The 20,959-nt window shown below is 41.5% G+C and overlaps 1 protein-coding gene across 2 annotated transcripts in view; it reads right to left on the reverse strand.

Annotated features, from left to right (window-relative positions):
• The window catches only part of LTBP1 (latent transforming growth factor beta binding protein 1), a 534,628-nt gene that overhangs the window by 203,995 nt on the left and 309,674 nt on the right, over positions 1-20,959 (reverse strand). For both annotated transcript variants that reach the window (XM_077283013.1, XM_077283014.1), the window contains 2 exons: positions 8,653-8,877; positions 7,725-7,993 (listed from right to left, as the gene is read on the reverse strand). In XM_077283013.1, the coding sequence (XP_077139128.1) occupies positions 7,725-7,993; positions 8,653-8,877 (494 nt within the window). The remainder of the gene's footprint in view (positions 1-7,724; positions 7,994-8,652; positions 8,878-20,959) is intronic.

Consider the following 20,959-nt stretch of genomic DNA (forward strand, 5'->3'; position numbering starts at 1 on the left):
GTTTTTATTGTCTTATTGTCTGTCTTAATTATAACTTGCTGCGAATTTGTTGGTGCTATAGAAATAAAATTATTATTATTATCATGAATACATCCTAAAGACAAAAAATACCAAAGACCCCTGATGTTTCGCATAGTTTACTTGTTTTTTATTATGTATACCCTTTTTCACATATAAAGCACCATGGAATAAATGGCGCTATAATAATAAATAATAATAATAATCGTTTGCTCATTTATATGCAAATAATAGAAAGACTGGGTTTACAAATGATGTATTTGGTGAAGATTTTATGTATGGATTTTATGCATTTTACAGTACTAGTGAAGTGGAGAAGTTTTAACCTAATCTCATCCATATATTTCACTTTTATCTTGGTGCGAAATCAATATGGAAAATGGCTTTTACTGCTTTCTTTACTTCCATGGCATGTCAATTTTCTGTCGTGGAAATGCACTTTATTGGTGTGTGTTTTGCCAATTCATTTTGATGAGGACCCTAAATCCGCAGGTTAAACTGTTGCTATTTTTGCTATATTTTTTGTTGACTTTCCACAACAAAAGAAAGGTCATAAAAACGGCGTTGTTTTTTGATGCAGAAAATGATGTGTATTTCAGTTTAGAAATTGTCTCATAAAATCTGCACTACCTGGGAACCCAGGCTAAAGGCCTCTGTTGCCCATTGTAGAACGTTTCTGCTACAGATTACAAATCTGCAACATATAGTCAACGAATCAGCAAAAAAATCTGCATGTGTTGCTTGCAAATTTAGTTGTGGATTTCACCCTACTCCATTACAAAACATCTGATAGTGAGAGGTCTGTAAAAAATGAAAAGTGAAAATATCTGCACAAGAATGATCATGTTGCAGATTTGCAAATCCACCATTTACACATTTTTTCGTAGCTTGTGTATTGGGTTTTGAATACCCCATTCACTTGTACTGTAAACTACCGTAGATTCGGCACTTTACATTTTCAGCAAATTCTGAATGTGCGAACATGATGTAAGCACAACAAGGGGCAGAAAACAGCAAACACAGAATATGGCATGTTCCTTGATGGCAAAGCACTAGGGATGTATAGTTGTTTAAGAAAAATGAGAAAACCTGATGAAGATGCCAATAATTTTAATATTACCCTTATGGCGATCAAACAGCACTGCATGATCACACAGTTATGTCAGTCTCACGAGAGATTTATCACAGCTTGTTCAACATGAAACTTGACTTAACTTTGAACATTGTACCAGAATGACCTCAGCCTCCACATGTGCTCCTCCCTTCAGATGTCCCAATGGCTTAATACATGTCACAGAATACTACAGAACGAACCAACAACCATCACAAAATAGAGGATGAATCCAATCTAAAATAATAAAAGAGGATTTGTAACTCTACGGATTTCATTTGGGTTTGTTGTGTCAAAACATTTCAAGAATACGAAACTGAGAAGAATAGGGAAAGAAAAGTACCTGCAACCAATGTACCAGGGAACACAATACTTTTCATAAATAAGACTGAAGAGGTTAAATGGCCGGGATTAGGGTTTTCCAAAGACCTCATTGTAAGTGCTGGAAAGAAACTGGAAAGAGACCATCAATCATGGCCATCTTCCATCCAGCAGGTGATTGAGTAGGACCAGCTTCTGCACACCGTGTAATGGCCACTGCACACATGTAGGTTGGATTGTAGGAATATGACGTTTTCAGGGACTTTTTTGTTCTATATATTGTAAGTAAATGAAAAGTTACCACAAGAACAAAAGATGAGAAATCTTTGGGTGATGTCTCTGAGGCCATTGATAAATCTCAGCTATTCTTTAGAAAATTTGTACTATGTTAGAGAAAGTCCATGATAAAACTGGATAATTAGTAATTGGATGATATGGTGGCACTGGGTAAAATAATACACAAGTGCATTCATTGAACATAAGTTGTCATGATGTGAAAACAGTGCAGAGGAGCTATGGAGCCATCCGGCCTAAAGTGCTGTTACATATAGAAATAATAGCTATGTGGACTGTAGGAAAAACAAAAGACTGGAGATGTTCTCTGACTTTTTGGGATAGTTTTCTAGATATGTTTTATGACCTGTGTAGAGAGATGAGGAGGAAGTGAGCGGTGACTCTCACCTATTGTGAAGATGGATCCTGTGCTGTCTGTATATAGGTATAACTAATTACTGAACTCGTTGTAGTGGCGAGCATTTTTTCTCTGTGTGTGTCTCTGGGAGTGTGTGTCTTTCTGTATGTCTCTCTCACTGTGTCTCTGTATGTGTGTGTCTCTCTTTGTGTCTGTGTCTCTCTGTGCCTGTGTGTCTCTCTGTGTCTGTGTGTGTGTGTCTCTCTCTTTGTGTATCTGTGTGTGTCTGTGTATATGTCTGTGTGTGTCTCTGCGTGTGTGCCTCTTTCTGTGTCTGTGTCTCTCTGTGTATGTCTCTCTCTGTGTATCTGTGTGTCTCTGTGAGTGTGTGTCTGTGTGTGGCCCTCTATGTGTGTGTCTCTGTGTGTGTGTCTCTGTGTATATCTCTGTGAGTGTGTGTCTGTTTGTGTCTGTCTGTGTGTGTCCCTCTGTGAGTTTGTGTCTGTCTGTGTGTGTGTCCCTCTGTGAGTGTGTGTGCCTGTGTGTGTGTCCCTCTGCGAGTGTGTGTCTCTCTGTGTATATGTCTCTGTGAGTGTGTGTCTGTCTGTGTGTGTGTCCCTCTGTGAGTGTGTGTCTGTCTGTGTGTGTCCCTCTGTCTCTGTGTATGTGTGTCTCTATGTGTATCTGTGTGCCTCTGTGTATATGTCTCTGTGAGTGTGTTTATGTGTGTCTCTCTATCTCTGTGTATATATCTGTGAGTGTGTGTCTGTGTGCATCTCTGTGTGTTTGTCTCATCGCCTTGTCATGTTATGCGCATGCGCAGGAGGCTTCGGACAGAAGGACACATCTCTGATTACATTATAGATATTTCTTTGTAATTCTGCTTGGGATTAAATTTTTACTAAAAAGTGATCCTTTGTGTAAGTATATCGTTATAAGGCTCAGAGAAAAAACTGTTTGATTTCGGTATTTTCTCATCATTGCAAGTGACACAGAAAATTAAAGCAGATATAAATATTATTTTAGCTAGATAATGACCATGTGACATATTGAGCTTTAACGCTGCGCCAAGGTAAATTTAGATCACAAGGTTAAAGCTCATGCATCTGCAATCTAGTAGGAGCAGCCCAGGTTCCCAGCTGTCAGACACAGTTGTGAACCCTGAGGAAGACAGAAGCCGTTTATTACCGCTTCTGTCTTCTAATTTGCTGACTATATAGCACTCAGTGAGTGCTCTGCAGCATACAGAAGCATCAGTATTGCCAATGCGTCTGTTAGACCTGGCAGTCAAATAATCAGAGAGTCTCTACTAGCATAGCAGAGCTGCTGGGTCCTAGTACATCCAGATTAGCTCTAAAAGTGATTTCTGTAACTGGGGCTCCTTAGAATGTCCCAATTACAGTGGAAAAAATGAACAATAAAAGAAAAACAAAATCCAGATCTTTCATGATTTCTTGAGGAACAACATATTCTGTAAATAATATCAATATATATAAAACATTTCATTTTTTCTAAGTAATGTATATAAAATCTATTTCATTACCTACATATAACAAAAATACTACACATATTATGTATCCAAACAACTGTAATAACCTGGAGCATTCATTCAATGAGTGATTTGGTGTGAAATACAGAAGTGGACATATCATTAGTGTAACCTATGCAGCCAAAACAGGAGCCCATGGGGTAATGGGGCCTATTTCCTCCACCAAGGCAGATGGAATTGTTCATATGATAAGCTATTGGACTGCAAAGGGCCCATATATTATTCTTGCACAGGGGCCATAATTATTTGTGTCCATCAGACATAAAATATGATGAATAAACAAATAAAACTAAACAATAAATTGCTTTTTCTTACATTTGGGTCATAACAAGAAAATAAATTACAATAATTTACATGCACCCTGAAATGTTGCTAAAAAATGATACAATTTATCCAACATAAAACAAAGCCTCATACAGCCACGTCAAAGGAAAAAAAATAAAAAAAAGTTATGGCTGCTGTAACGAAAAATTGGCTTGTTATTAAGGTCCATTCAGACCTGGTCACTAAGTAGCTAAAAACATGAAAACTTGATACACACAACAGGTCATTTTCGATGGCACCTTTCCTTTGAGTAGTCCGACTTTTCCATTATTTCGCTGATTTCCATTCTGATCCATTCTAGCACAGTGAATGTTTACTTTAAATATACTCATCTGACATTTAATAAAAGTGATTGATGTCCTCCTTAAACCAGCAGAGGGACATGTCACATTGAAGTCAGGAGCATTAACAAGAGTTAGAAAAGTGAGGCAGATGCTGAACATAGTAGTGATTTGGGGAATATTTTAGCCAGGAAGGTATCTAGGATGAATAAATTACACAAACCTAACAATTTCACTAACGTCTAACTTTCCAGCGGGAAAACGCTTACAGAAAAACTACAGGTTTCAGCAGCCTCTAAAGATGTTTTTCCTTGCAGAAAGATCTCAGCTTCTGGACATCTCTGACACAATATTCTAGACAAATCACCATTGCGGAGGTTCTTGATTCAAATTCTGGTGTCAGAGGTGTCGAGAGAGAGGTCAATCTATAGCTTGGGAAATTGGCAATGGCCTGGACTCACCCAATTTCATCTCCTGATGTCCCTATAGTATGCTTTAATATAAGATTTTTATAAATATACGGTACATAACTATATGCCATTACTACATGTTTGGAAGCTTCAATAGCAGATTGAGGTGTAGCTAGAAGCCTCAGGGCCCCATAACAAACTTTTTTGAATGCTGACTAATGCATCACAGAGCAGGTGGGACATATGGAACGCACCTTACTATAGGACGCATCCCTGGTTTAGATATCAGGAAACAGAAGGTAATCTGTCACTATGATCAACCTACCTAAGTCGTCTATATAGACATGTAGGTCATGGAAAGCTGAATAAAGTGATACCAGCGATCCGATGTCTTATTCCTGAGAAATCCACATATGTAAATGAGATGTTTAGATCTATGGGCCGGACACTGCTCTGCATGAGACTCTGCCTCCAGAGATTATTTTATATAAAAGGGGGAGCTACCAGTGTGATGTGTGATAGCTGCTCTCTGCTCTCATGAGCTCCCTGTAGAGCTGTGTGTAATTATACCTAACACATCTGCAGGTTCCTCTCAGCTTCCATCTCACAGGCAGAGAGGGCTGCAATACTGTTGCAATACAGCAGAGCTGTGAGAGCTGCAGCAAATGTGTTTGTAAGAAAACAAAAGTTCAGATCTATTGTCCTATGTTAGTTACTTGTCCCACACTGGTAACACGTTCTTTCATTTAAAATAATATCTGAAGGTAGATTCTCATCCAGATCAGTGTCCGGCTCATAACTTGGAAAAGCTCATTTACAGTGGGTACAGAAAGTATTCAGACCCTTTTACATTTTTCACTCTTTGTTTCATTGCAGCCATTTGGTAAATTCAAAAAAGATCATTTTTTCTCTTTAGCGTACACTCAGCACCCCATCTCGACTGAAAGAAAAACATAAATGTAGCAATTTTTGCAAATGTATTGAAAAAGAAAAACTGAAATATCACATGGCCATAAGTATTCAGACCCTTTGCTCAGTATTGAGTAGAAGCACCCTTTTTAGCTAGTACAGCCATGAGTCTTCTTGGGAATGATGCAACAAGTTTTTCACACCTGGATTTGGGGATTCTCTGCCATTCTTCTTTGAAGATCCTCTCCAGTTCCATCAGGTTGGATGGTTTACGCTGGTGGACAGCAATTTTCAGGTCTCTCCAGAGATGTTCAAATGGGTTTAGGTCCAGGCTCTGGCTGGGCTAGTCAAGAATGGTCACAGAGTTGTTCTGAAGCCACTCCTTTGTTACTTTAGCTGTGTGCTTAGGGTCATTGTCATGTTGGAAGGTGAACCTTCGACCAAGTCTGAGGTCCAGAGCACTCTGGAAGAGGTTTTCATCCAGGATATCTCTGTACTTTGTCGCATTCATGTTTCCTTCAATGACAACCAGTCGTCCAGTCCCTGCAGCTGAAAAACACCCCCATAGCATGATGCTGCAACCACGTTTCACTGTTGGGATTGTATTGGGCAGGTGATGAGCAGTGCCTGATTTTCTCCACACATACTGCTTAGAATTATCATCAAACTAGAGAATTTTATTTCTCATAGTCTGGGAGTCCTTCATGTGCTTTTTAGCAAAGTCTATGCGGGGTTTCATATGTCTTGCACTGAAGAGAGTCTTCCGTCGGGCCACTGTGCCATAAGGACCTGACTGTAGGAGGGCTGCAGTGATAGTTGACTTTGTGGAACTTTATGCCATCTCCCTACTGCATCTCTGGAGCTCAGCCACAGTGATCTTGGGGTTCTTCTTTACCTCTCTCGCCAAGGCTCTTCTCCCACGATTGCTCAGTTTGGCTGGACGGCCAGGTCTAAGAAGACTTCTGGTAGTCCCAAACTTCTTCCATTTAAGGATTATGGAGGCCACGGTGCTCTTAGGAACCTTGAGTACTGCAGAAATTCTGTTGTAACCTTGGCCAGATCTGTGCCTTGCCACAATTCTGTCTCTGAGCTGAGCTCCTTGGCCAGTTCCTTTGACCTTATGATTCTCATTTGGTCAGACATGCACTGTGAGCGGTGAGGTCTTATATAGATAGGTGTGTGGCTTTCCAAATCAAGTCCTATCAGTTTAATTAAACACAGCTGGACTCCAATGAAGATGCAGAACTATCTGAAGGAGGATCACAAGGAAATGGACAGCATGTGACTTAAATATGAGTGTCTGAGCAAAGGGTCTGAATACTTATGGCCATGTGATATTTCAGTTTTTCTTTTTTATTAAATTTGCAAAAATTTCTACATTTGTTTTTTTTCAGTCAAGATGGGGTGCAGAGTGTACATTAATGAGGAAAAAATGAACAGTTTTGAAATTACCAAATGGCTGCAATGAAACAAACAGTGAAACATTTAAATGGGTATGACTACTTTCCATACCCACTTTACATGGAAGAAAAAAGTGAATATCTCTGGAATAAGACATCAGATCACAGATATCAAGGTATCACTTTATTCAGCTTCCTATGTCCTACATGCCCATATAAACAGCTTAAAAGGGTTGATCCTATTGACAGAATCCCGTTAATTAAAACTTCCCTCATGGCGTGCATATGTAGACAGGTCAATACTAATAATTTTCATACTGTTAAGAGGTTTATACACACAAAGCTCTAAAGCATCCTCATGTTAATCTAAGGTGTGTCCTGTAAATAGCATAACAGGTGTCCATAATATTTATATATACATTTAACTTTTAATTTATCGCGTATATAGCGTCTTTAATTTCATAGCGATGCACAGACATCATCACTATCCCCACAATCTAAATTCATTATCTTTTTGGTGCGTGGGAGGAAACTAATGCAAACATGGGAAGAACCGACAAACACCTTAAAGATGTTATCCTTGGTGGGATTTGAACCGAGGAACCCGATGCTGTTCTGTAGCCTTGTAGTGCTAACCACTGAGCCAACGTGTGCAGTGGTTAGCACTGAGTGCTGAATACATATATTGAAAGATTTTCATTCATATATTTAAACCATTAAGCACTGTATAAGTATGTAGAGCTTCAAGAAATCTATAAAATAAAGCTTACCTGAGTATTAGTGGTTTCTTGGAAGCATCGACCAAGTTGGGTTTTTGCCGAAACTGGATATACGTGGGACACAGTCTGCTGCTGTGGGTATACAGACTGAGGTAACTGATGCTTCTGGACTCCATGGTAAGATACATGTGCTTGTCCAATCTGACTGTCTTTTTTCTGAGTGGAAGAAGAACTTTCGACTCGGGACACTTGGTGGAATTGCACAGAAGCCTCCGGTGGGTGTTTCACGTGGATATTAACCATGTTTGGGGGGAAATTAACTAAAACAAAAATAAAATTGTTTCATAAATGATAACTACTGTAAACCGCCTAGAATATACCAGAACATCTTCGGCATTCTCCTAACCACAGAGGCCATATTGCTGAATGTTTCACCTAATCTGGCTGCAATGCACAATATATCAGGATTACTACCCTTTGATAAGATGGCTAAATGTTTGACTTCATTGTCAAGTCTTTGTCATAGCTTCTTCCAATTAACTTCAACGGCAGAATAAATGTGGCAGGACAATTGTGGAATTCATCAAAACTGCAGAAAAGATATGATAAAATTAAAAAAATTGTCTCCCAAAGGCAGCCTTTGTCCATAAGTCCCCATTAAGGCAACATGTACCATAGAGGGGGCTCCCTGATTAAAATCTTCCTCTATAATAAAAAGACATTGTTGCTTTGGTTTACTTGTGGTGTCCATGTTTGCTGCAGGGAAAGTCTGCGTAGAGTACATGACAATTTCCCTCTGCAAGCACTGAAAAATCCACGCCAGCAACAATCTTTGTGAGACAACCCCTTTAAAAGTAATAATTGGCTGGTTCAAAGTGCCCTTTAATGCTGCTTACACTCATAGCAATCTGGATGGAAGTGCGATGCGCTAGACCAACGTAAACATTGATACTTTAATATACGCGGGAACTTCACGTACCTTTAATGCCTTGTTGTCCTGTTACAGTGAGTGGTAACGTGTGGGTAGAATGGATGACGTGAGATCCTGATGTTTTTATTGAATTTTGCTGGTGTGGGTACTGTTTTTGTCCATTGCCATTTTGCACTGGTATATGGCAGAGTTTGCCAGTAAAATTAGGTGGGCATTGACATTTGTCTCGAGCCGCACATTGGCCTCCATTCATACAAGGAAGATGACAAATCACTAAAAAATAAAAGGAGTGCTGTATTTAAATATTGAATACACCTGTTAGGTCACAATCTGTCTTTAAAACAGAACAAATTCAGACATTTATGAAAGAACTAGCATGTGAGGACCAGCGGCAGATCTCCTGACCCAAAGTCAGGAACTGCATAGGCATTTATGAGGCTGCTGAGTTTGGGTCAGGAGACCATGATCGGTTAGAGCATTTACACCCGCGTTCACACCATGCTTCACGGATTCTCAATTCGGCCTTAGCTGTAGTTGTGTGGTTACCAATTTAATTACCTATACTAGCAAATAAAATATCTTATGCAAATAGTTCTAAAAAGAAGAATAAGTAGAGAACGCATCACCATTGCCCAATACAAAACTGAAATGCCACTAATTGTCATATAACACTGTTATTTGGCTTTGAAATTTCACACCAATTCTTTAAAAACTCTTCACTTTTCTGAGCTTGACAATTTAAATTTTGTTTCCACCCTCAGTGTAATGCATAGCTTTCCAAAATTGAAATATAAAAAAACAGCAGCACTCTTCCAATAAGAAATAAGGTGCCATTATTAGTGCATATCCAATAGCAACAGCGTTTTTACCAATATGAAAATGGTGTAAAAACAGACAAAGAAATAAACGTGAGATAAACGGTAGGGAAATAAACAGTAAGTGTTAACGTGTTAGCATATTGACCACTCAAAGAACAGAATTTCCTATATGGTTACATGCTAATATCGCAAACTAAATGATTATTCAGCTAAAGAAAACAGTTCTTAATGACCGCTGATGCTGGATGAAAGATTCCCACCTTGAGGATGGTACAGAAATACGTTACATGGTAAATCTACAATTTCTGCTTGCCTAGGTTCAGCCAGGACAAGAAGCGGGAGTGTAGACTGGCGCATCTCCGGGCCACAGTGGTGTGTAGGGAAACACAGCAGAGGTAACAAGCGTGCCTCACGACACAACCACTCCAGTCCTATCTATACTAGTATATAAACGTGGCCACTGTGAATTCAACATGCAAAAGCGAACATTAGTATGTCTGTGTCACTGGCAGAGAATATAGAAAAAATAGAGAAAAAACAGTAAACCAGTAACATATAACATAGGCTTTTTGGGGATTGCTTTTTATATTTAAATCGTATATTCAATCTACTGAAAAGAGTCAACCACTATTGCCTAACACTAACATTACAAAATCACAGATTAGTACAATAAGGGCTCATACTCACTTGCGCGAAACTCGGATGAGTCTCATATGTTAATACCCTGCGCTGCTGCTGGCACTCAGATCGGAGCGTGCGGCCGCATAGGAATACATGCAGCCACACGCTCTGCTCCACTGTGACAGGTGCAGTGCTGGGTATTGCCGTGCGAGACTCATCCGAGTTTCGCGCAAGTGAGTAGGAGCCCTTAAAGGTGTTTCACAGGAATTTTTGGAATGTTTAAATAAAAATGAACATTTACATTTTTTTTTTACACAAAATTTATTTCAGCTCCAATTTGTTTTATTTTACCAAGGGTAACAGGAGAAAATGGACCCCAAAAGTTGTTGTACAATTTGTGCTGAGTACGCTGATACTCCACATGTGGGGGTAAACCACTGTTTGGGCGCACCGCAGAGCTCGGAAGGGAAGGAGCGCCATTTGACTTTTCAATGCAAAATTGACTGGAATTGAGATGGAACGCCATGTTGCGTTTGGAGAGCCCCTGATGTGCCTAAACATTGAAACCCCCCACAAGTGACACCATTTTGGAAAGTAGACCCCCTAAGGAACTTATCTAGATGTGTGGTGAGCACTTTGACCCACCAAGTGCTTCACAGAAGTTTATAATGCAGAGCCGTAAAAATAAAAAATCATATTTTTTCACAAAAATTATCTTTTCGCCCCAATTTTTTTATTTTCCCAAGGGTAACAGGAGAAAATGGACCCCAAAAGTTGTTGTCCAATTTGTGCTGAGTACGCTGATACCCCATATGTGGGGGGGGAACCACTGTTTGGGCACATGACAGAGCTCGGGAGGGAAGGTGCGCCATTTGGAATGCAGACTTAGATGGATTGGTCTGCAGGCGTCACGCTGCATTTGCAGAGCCCCTGATGTACCCAAACAGTAGAAACCCCCAAAAGTGACCCCATATTGGAAACTAGACCTCCCAAGGAACTTATCTAGATGTGTTGTGAGAACTTTGAACCCCCAAGTGTTTCACTACAGCTTACAACGCAGAGCCGTGAAAATAAAAAATCTTTTTTTTCCCACAAAAATGATTTTTAGCCCCCCAAATTTATATTTTCCCAAGGGTAACAAGAGAACTTGGACTCCAAAAGTTGTTGTCCAATTTGTCCAGAGTACGCTGATGCCCCATATGTTGGGGTAAACCCCTGTTTGGGCGCACGGGAAAGCTCGGAAGGGAAGGAGCAGTTTTACTTTTTCAATGCAGAATTGGCTGGAATTGAGATCGGACGCTCGCGTTTGGAGAGCCCCTGATGTGCCTAAACAGTGGAAACTCCCCAATTCTAACTGAAACCCTAATCCAAACGCACCCCTAACCCTAATCCCAATGGTAACCCTAACCACACCCCTAACTCTAATCCCAACCCTAATCCCAACCGTAAATGTAATCCAAACCCTAACCCTAACTTTAGCCCCCAACCCTAACTTTAGCCCCAACCCTAAGCCTAACTTTAGCTCCAACCCTAGCCCCAACCCTAACCCTAGCCCTTCCCTAGTGGGAAAATGGAAATACGGTAAATACATTTATTTAATTTTATTATTTTTCCCTAACTAAGGGGGTGATGAAGGGGGGGTTTGATTTACTTTTATAGCATTTTTTATAACAGATTTTTATGATTGGCAGCCGTCACACACAAAAAGACGCTTTTTATAGCAAAAAAGTTTTTGCGTCTCCACATTTTGAGACCTATAATTTTTCCATATTTTGGTCCACAGAGTCATGTGAGGTCTTGTTTTTTGCGGGACGAGTTGACGTTTTTATTGGTAACATTTTCGGACACGTGACAGTTTTTGATCGCTTTTTATTCCGATTTTTGTGAGGCAAAATGACAAAAAAACAGCTATTCATGAATTTCTTTTGGGGGAGGCGTTTATACCGTTCCACATTTGGTAAAATTGATAAAGCAGTTTTATTCTTCGGGTCAGTACGATTACAGCGATACCTCATTTATATCATTTTTTTATGTTTTGGCGCTTTTATACGATAAAAACTTTTATAGAATAAATAATTATTTTGGCATCGCTTTATTCTGAGGACTATAACTTTTTTCTTTTTTCTTTGATGATGCTGTATGGTGGCTTGTTTTTTGCGGGACAAGATGACGTTTTCAGCGGTACCATGGTTATTTATATCCATCTTTTTGATCGCGTGTTATTCCACTTTTTGTTCGACGGTATGATAATAAAGCGTTGTTTTTTGCCTCGTTTTTTTTTTTTTCCTACGGTGTTCACTGAAGGGGTTCACTAGTGATATAGTTTTATAGGTGGGGTTGTTACGGACGCGGCGATAGTAAATATGTGTACTTTTATTGTTTTTTTTTAAATTTAGATAAAGAAATGTATTTATGGGAATAATATATATATTTTTTTTCTTTAGGAATTTTTTTTTTTTTTTACACATGTGGAAATTTTTTTTTTTACTTTTTTACTTTGTCCCAGGGGAGGACATCACAGATCGCTGATCTGACAGTTTGCACAGCACTCTGTCAGATCACCGATCTGACTTACAGCACTGCAGGCTTACCAAGCGCTTGCTGTTGTGTATCCGCTTTTTGGCTCCCCTGGTGGTTGCTGGTGGTACTGGTGACTTGTTTGCACTTTGCTTCTTCTGTTCACCTGCTTCCATCAGTGTTTGGGAGTTTCCTATTTAGCCTTGCTCTCCAGTCATTTCCTTGCCGGTCATCATTGTAACCAGAGCCTTCGGTTGCATGTTCCTGCTACTAGTCTGCTGATCAGCTAAGTGGACTTTGTCCTTTTGTTTTGTACCTTTTGTCCAGTTTGCAGTTTTTGTAATTCTCTGTAGCTGGAAGCTCTTGCGGGCTGAAATTGCCACTCCTGTGTCATGAGTTGACACAGGAGTCTTAAAGTAATTTCAGGATGGTTTTTGAAAGGGTTTTCAGTTGACCGTGAAGTCCTCTTTTGTATCCTTCTGCTATCTAGTAAGTGGACCTCTCTTTGCTAAATCTACTTTCATACTGTGTATGTCTTTTCCTCTTAATTCACCGTTATTACATGTGGGGGGCTGCTATCATCTTTTGGGGTATTTCCCTAGAGGTAAGCCAGGTCTGTTTCTTCCTCTACCAGGCGTAGTTAGTCCTCCGGCTGGCGCGTGGCATATAGGAAGCCGTAGGTATGCTCCCTGGCTACTGTTAGTTGTGTGGTAGATTTAGCTCACGGTCAACTCGAGTTTCCATCACCCGAGAGCTCGTTCGTTGCTTATGTGTTTTTTACGTTCCCTTGCCATTGGGAACCATGACAGCTTGCTCTGAGCAGGCACTTGGTAAGCCACCTCCCTCCCTGCAGGACCCGGATGCCGCGGCCGTCTTGGATCCGGGCACCTGCAGCGAGGAGGAGGTAAGAGACCCTCGCAGCAAAGCGATCACATCGCGTTGCTCCGGGGGTCTCAGGGAAGCCCGCATGGAGCCCCCTCCCTGCGCGATGCTTCCCTGTACCGCCGGCACACCGCGGTCATGTTTGAACGCGGTGTGCCGGGGGTTAATGTGCCGGGGGCGGTCTGTGACCGCTCCTGGCACATAGTGCCGGATGTCAGCTGCGATAGTCAGCTGACACCCGGCCGCGCTCCCCCCGTGAGCGCCGCCGATCGCGCTGGACGTACTATCCCGTCGGTGGTCATACGGGCCCACCCCACCTCAACGGGATAGTACGTCCAATGTCAGAAAGGGGTTAAAATGATACCTTGGTTGATGAAATCCGTCTTATGGTTGTTGTGTAATCTATATTTTCAGTTTTGAGTTAATGATATGCTCGTGCTCCGGGGTGGCTTGTGGGGGATCTTCATGTGGTGCTCTGATTAGCTATTCATAATGCAGAGTGCTGACAGGTCAATGATCCCTCAGTGACCTGCCCCCTAGTTTACATAATGAAAATTATATGTACATACTGAAAAAAAACTTTCTGCAGGCAGGCGCCAGCGGTGTTACCTGCGCTGCAGTATAATCGCATCTTTACTGTGTTAATAATAAGTGTGGTTGGGTTGAGGTTATCCTCATAGTTAAAAAAAAAAATCCATTTGAAAATAGTGCCCGCCTCGCCTGCGCAGTAGCAGCTTTCAGTGTATATAGAGGTGATCTGATAGCTGCTACCGCGCAGGCGTCGGCAGCGCCATCTTGCTAGAGAAAAAGAAAACATTTCCTCCTCCAAGATGGCACCGCCGGCGCCTGTGCAGTAGCAGCTATCAGCGATCGCCGATAGCTGCTACTGCGCAGGCACTGGTGGCACCATCTTGGAGGAGGAACTTTTTTTTTCTCTAGCAAGATGGTGCCGTCGGCACCTGCACAAAAGCAGGTATTGCCGATTGCCTCTATATACACCAATAGCTGAACTGCGCAGGCGGTGCCATCTTGGAGGAAATATTTTTTCTGTGGCAAGATGGCGTTGCCGACGCCTGCGCGGTAGCAGATATGTGATCACCTCTATATACACTGAAAGCTGCTACTGCACAGGCGCCTGCGCCATTTTTAAATGGATTTCAGGATAATCTCAACCATATAAATTATGAACACAGTACATATGCGATTATACTGCAGAGCAGGTGCCACCGCCGACGCCTGCCTAAGGTTTTTTTTTACTTTTCAATATGTATATATAATATTCATTGCACAAACTAGGGGGGAGGTCACTGAGGGATCAGTGACCTGCCAGCAGTCTGCATTATGAATACCTAATCAGAGCACTACATGAAGGACACCCGGAGCATGAGAACCTCATTATTTTTCTGAAAAAAATGGCGTTGGCTCCCGTGTAATTTTCATAACCAGCCGAAGGAAAGTCGATGGCTGGGGGCCGATGTTTATAGCTTGGGAAGGGGGTAATACCCATGGAGCTTCCCAGGCTATTAATATCAGCTCACAACTGCATACTTAGCTTTTACTGGCTATGAAAATGGGGGACCCTAAAAAAAATGACATAGGGTCCCTCTATCTATATATAGAATTGTCTAAGGGGTACTTCTGTCTGTCTGTCTGTCTGTCTGTCGGCAACTTTCCGTCACGGAAATCCCGCGTCGCTGATTGGTCTTGCCAGCTGCCTGTTATGGCTGCCGCGACCAATCAGCGACGGGCACAGTCAGATTAGTCCCTCCCTACTCCCCTGCAGTCAGTGCCCGGCGCCCGCTTGCTCCATAATCCCCTTCGGTCACCGCTCACACAGGGTTAATGCCAGCGGTGACGGACCGCGTTATGCCGCGGGTTACGCACTCCGTTACCGCTGCTATTAACCCTGCATGTCCCCAACGTTTTACTATTGATGCTGCCTATGCAGCATCAATAGTAAAAAAATCTAATGTTAAAAATAATAATAAAAAAAACCTGCTATACTCACCCTCCGTAGTCCGAGGATGCGCTCGCGCCTTCCGCCAGCTTCCAGTCCCAAAGATGCATTGCAAAATTACCCAGACCGCTAAGTCTTCTGGGTAATTTCGCAATGCATCCTGGGAACGGAAGATGGCAGCAGCCGCGCGCACATCGCCAGTGCGCCGTTGGATCCCAGGAGGTTAGTAGGGATATGGTGCCCACACTGCTGTATACTGCGTTATATACTACATGGCTGCTATATACTCCGTGGGCAGTACTATATACTACATGGCTGCTATATACTACGTGGGCAGTACTATATACTACATGGCTGCTATATACTATGTGGGCAGTACTATACACTATGTGGGCAATACTATATACTACATGGCTGCTATATACTACGTGGACAGTACTATATACAGTACTACTTGGCTGCTATATACTACGTGGGCAGTACTATATACTACATGGCTGCTATATACTACGTGGGCAGTACTATATACTACGTGGGCAGTGTTAGATACTGCGTGGGCTGCGTTATATACTACATAGCTGCTATATACTACGTGGCCAGTGTTACATACTATGTGGCCTGTGTTTTGTACTGCGTGGGCTGTGCTATATATTGCATGGCCTGTGTTATATACTACGTCGCCTGTGTTATATACTACGTGGCTGCTATATACTGCGTGGCCTGTGTTATATAGTACGTGGGCTGTGTTATATACTGTTTGGGCTGTGTTATATACTGCGTGGCCTGTGTTATATATTGCGTGGCCTGTATTAACGCATCAGGTATTCTACAATATGTATGTACATAGCAGCCACATACTATATAGCACGACCACGTACTATTTGTCTGCTATATACTACATGGCTCCTATATACTACGTGGCCTGTGCTATATACTATGTGGCTGCTATATACATACATACATATTCTAGAATACCTGATGCGTTAGAATCGGGCCACCATCTAGTAATTAATAATCAGCAAAGGTTATGCAGACAGCTGCGGGCTGATATTAATAGCATAGGAAGGGGCCATGGATACTGGCCCCCCAGGCTAAAAACATCAGCTCTCAGCCACCCCAGAAAAGGAGCATCTCTAAGATGCCCCAATTCTGGCACTTAGCCTCGCTCTTCCCACTTGCCCTGTAGCGGTGGCAAGGGGGTGATAGTTGGGGGTGTTGATGTCACCTTTGAATTATCAGGTGACATCAAGCCCCGTGGTTAGTAATGGAGAGGCGTCAATAAGACGCCCCCATTGCTAGCCCAATAGTCACATTGTATAAAAACACAGACACCCAGAAAAAAGTCATTTAATGGAAAAAATGACACAGACTCCTCTTAATTAAACCATAATTACGACTTCGCCCATTCCATCGATAACCTTGTCATCTGCAAAAGAGTTAAAAAACAAACATCAATATTCCTCACCTTTCCGCAGAGATGCTGCTAATCAATTTGTCCCACAATGGGTCTAGGTCTGCTACATCAAAATGGCAGGCTACATAGTTGCATGATGCAACCATACAGCCTGTCATCCAGCAGAGACACTGAGCACCGTATGCTCAGTGTCTCCCTGTGAACTCCTATTCCCTGTCTGAGGGCACCACGAGCTTGAGAAAGTTCTCAGCCAATGAACTCACTTCACCTTTCTGACGTCAGCGCAAGCGCGGTGGGAAATTTTCATAGTTTAGTGTGATTCCGGCCTAACAGGTTAAACTATCATTTCTTTCTGGGCAAAAAGTAGAATATAAGTAAGGCCTCTTTCGCACTTCAGTCTTTTTGCTTCCGTCAAAATCCGTAGTTTTTTTTAAAAAAAACTGATCCAGCGAATTTGCCCGCTGGATTCGTCTTTTTCTCATAGACTTGTATTAGCGACGGATTACGACGGATGGCCTCACGTTTCGTCCGTCGTGCGCTGGATCCGTCGGAATTTGTTTATCCGTCGTCTGGAGAAGAAATACAAAGAAACGTTTTTTGTCTGCGTCGAAAAGTCGGCCAGCGACGGATCCAGCTGCGTCCGTCGTTGGCTAGAATGGAAGCCTATGGGTGCAGGATCCGTCGCTGTCCGTTAAAAGATGGAATCCAGAGACGGATTCCGTTTTTTGAAACTGAGCATGCCTGGAAGAATTTCTATTCCTTTAAAATTTAACCCATTTTTCCATTCAGGGAATCTCTCTCTCTCCAGAATTCTGTTCCTTTAAATTCCTGCGGCAGCTGCTTCAACGGATCCGTCAAAAAACGGATCCAGTGTATCAGTTTTTTACAATCTGCAAAGGATCCGTCTTTTCAACACTTTGACGGATTGTGACTGATTCTAAAAAACTGATGTGTGGAAGAGGCCTAATAGAGGTATATGCACATACTACCTATGGGATCCATTCTCACACATGGTCCCGACACCCATCCTGACAGGGCCGGCAAAATGGAGAGAATGGTCCACACGGCTTGGCTCTTTATGTAACTCCTATACACCGTGACAGAGAGGGCCATGCTCTTCTCCATTTAAGGCACCTTGGCTAGCAGAATAACCCTTATGTTCCCAAAATTGTGGGCCCCCAGAGGTATTACAGGGACGTCCCCATAGCAAACATTTATTTGGCATATTTATAAATCCAATATGATCAATAGTGATACTAACACATGAACTTTTCAGATATTCCATGGGACATGGTGATTTTGTCCTCTGCAGCTCGCCTAGTTCGGCTCCTTGTAAACAAAGTTTAAGTGAAAAAGCTTCTGTGACTTTTGATTAAAAATGCAGTTTTCAGTTTAAGCCAGTGGGATTTTAAAGCCAATCTGTAAAAAGTGCACTCCAATGAGAACTGTTGTCTTAGAAAACGATGGATGGAAAAGCTATTGATGAATTTATGCAAGATACAAAACAGGCAAAGCAGTGGCATGCATGAAATCTAGAATATCAGTTTAGCAAATGTTATACTGGAAACTGTAAAGAGTGAAAAAGAAAACACAGCAGTTATAGAAGGAAGCAGAACAATACCTGGAGAGCAGAGGACAGGTCTGACAAAAGGGGTTTTTGAAAGGGAACCTGCAAAGAGGGGTACGTTTAAGAAGAAATAATACATATCATAAATATTCACAAAGTGGGCCCTGGCTTTAATCAGTTTAGTTAAAGGGGTTTTCCATTCTTGTATTGAGCTAGGCCGCGCCCACTGGATGGAAGCATCACTAGATGGGCATGGCCTCGCTCAATACAAGTGTATGTAGCAAGGCCGCGCCTACTAGTTGGGCTCTGGTCGGGAGTATGTATAACGCATATATACATGACAGTCCCAGCTCAGAAACCCCCATAGCACTGTGGACTGGGGGCATTCATAAGTCTGCAATCACACAGTGACTGTAGACATATCAATTTAGACCGAACAACCCATTTAATAAAAAGGTTTTCCTATAAATGTAGGGCATCCAATGGGAATGTAAATATCACTGGTTAAAATAATTTCCATCAGAAAACACTTTACAACATGCTGAAAATAAAAATTAGCCTTGTGTAAATAAGTACGTGCCTCTTACAATCTATGGGATCTTTGTAGTCCAACAGCTCCTAAAGCACGAGTCCACCTGCTTTGCAGGTGAAAGTGGGCCCCTTACATCTTGGACCCGTGTGTGGCAGCCCAGGCTGCACTATTGATATGTCCGCCCTTACTTCCTACTCAGTCAACAAAATATGTTTAAAACATCATTTATAGGGTTTGTGTTATCGCAGAAAACATCTACAATATAGGACAATCAATTCTGAGCCTTGACATACAGCTGGGTTTTTTTTTAAGAGATGTTGTCATCAGATCATTTCCCATGTAGTGACCAAATAGTTGTCTTGACAGTAGTTTCCTCGACTCCTTAAAAAAAAGGCCATAGGCTCCTTCAGTCAGCTAATTGTGGGACTACTAGGAGAATACCTTCTTACCATCTGACCTAAGCCTAGACCATCAATGTCACAACCCTACAATATCCCTGTAAGACAACAGTCTGAAGCACAAAGGCAAACCTACCACGACCTGGCTAACAAGAGACAAAATTGAGTTTGGAACAGCCTAGTTAATATCCTGACTTGACCCCACTAAGATGCCGATGCAGGACATTAAATTAGCTTTTCAGAAGTAATCTCCATGAAATAGTGAACCAACATTTCTGAAAGCTGAAAAACCTGAAATGCTGATTTTCATAGTAGAGTTTAGAGTTATTCCCATCAAATTACAACAACCTACATTTAAACAATTACTTTTTCAAATGGGAAATAAAAGTATTTGTTAATATTTCTCTGCCAGTCAATGACATGAGCATTTAAAAACTACATTTTACTTTGGCCTTACGTTACATTTTGTTTAAGGTTTGAAGCAATTTATAGAGACAAATACACTAAAATAGAAGAAATCAGACTACGGTTTCATGACACTGTATTTATTACGGTAATTACAGATTGTGGTTTAGATACGTGAAATATTATACGCGTCATAGCCTGAAACTCTGCCTTCAGCCACAACCGCATAATTTTCTAGTGTTTGTTCTTCAAAGTCACTAACCCATAATGTCTTTTGAAATGTCAACTGAATGAACCTGAGGAATGTCATACTCATTCAACCGCAAGACTCCAGTCATCTCCCAAGCGTATCAATTCTAAGTCATATGTGACAAAAGAGAAAGTGAATGAGTAGAAGTCATGTACATAGTAATGATACCCTTACGTCATAGAATGTTATCCTCGGAGCCTGAAGTCAATCCTTAAACACATATACTAACTAATAATGTATGCTGTATCCTCTTATTCCAAATAATGAGTGCATGGAAGCATGACTACCATACATATTGTACTATTAGTGCCTGAAGGGTCTCGGCTGCCATGGAATTCATAGATTCTGACGATAGTACAAGCTTCTATTCATTTCCAGCTTGGTCTAAGTGAGTACACTGGAAAGTATGAGAAAAATATCCAATATGGTGAAATGAAATAGGAAAAGAAAACAAAGACAATAAAAATAAGGAAAGAGCATGGCTGGAAAACAAGATGCATAAATGGACTCTCTACCTAGCCTTCTCAATAAACACATGGGGACTATTCATAGCCACTTATTCATCACTATCTAACAAAAGAAATACGTGGGGCGTTCATTAAAGATTCCCCTGACCCACTTCTATTAATCACAGGACGCTGAAACTGCACATGTGTAATGATATAAGTCTATAGGTTACATGCCACTTTGCAACTCAGAACCGATAACGGTCTTGATTTTACAGGTGCTGAAGTGGTGTGAGGTTTAATAATGGACCCAGTGGAATACAGAGCAGTCATCGAGTTCCTTTACTTGAAAGGGAGCACACCAAAGGAGATTAAAGAGGTTTATGGTGATGATTCCCCATCATATGAAGAGTGACCAGAAAAATGCCCACAGGAAAAATGCCCACAGGAAAATTGCCCACAGGAAAAATGCCCACAGGAAAATTGCCCACATGGAAAATTGCCCACATGGAAAATTGCCCACACAGAAAATTGCCAACTGCAGCATC

This window comes from Ranitomeya variabilis, chromosome 2 (genome assembly GCF_051348905.1).
Source record: "Ranitomeya variabilis isolate aRanVar5 chromosome 2, aRanVar5.hap1, whole genome shotgun sequence".
NCBI classification, from domain to species: Eukaryota; Metazoa; Chordata; class Amphibia; order Anura; family Dendrobatidae; genus Ranitomeya; species Ranitomeya variabilis.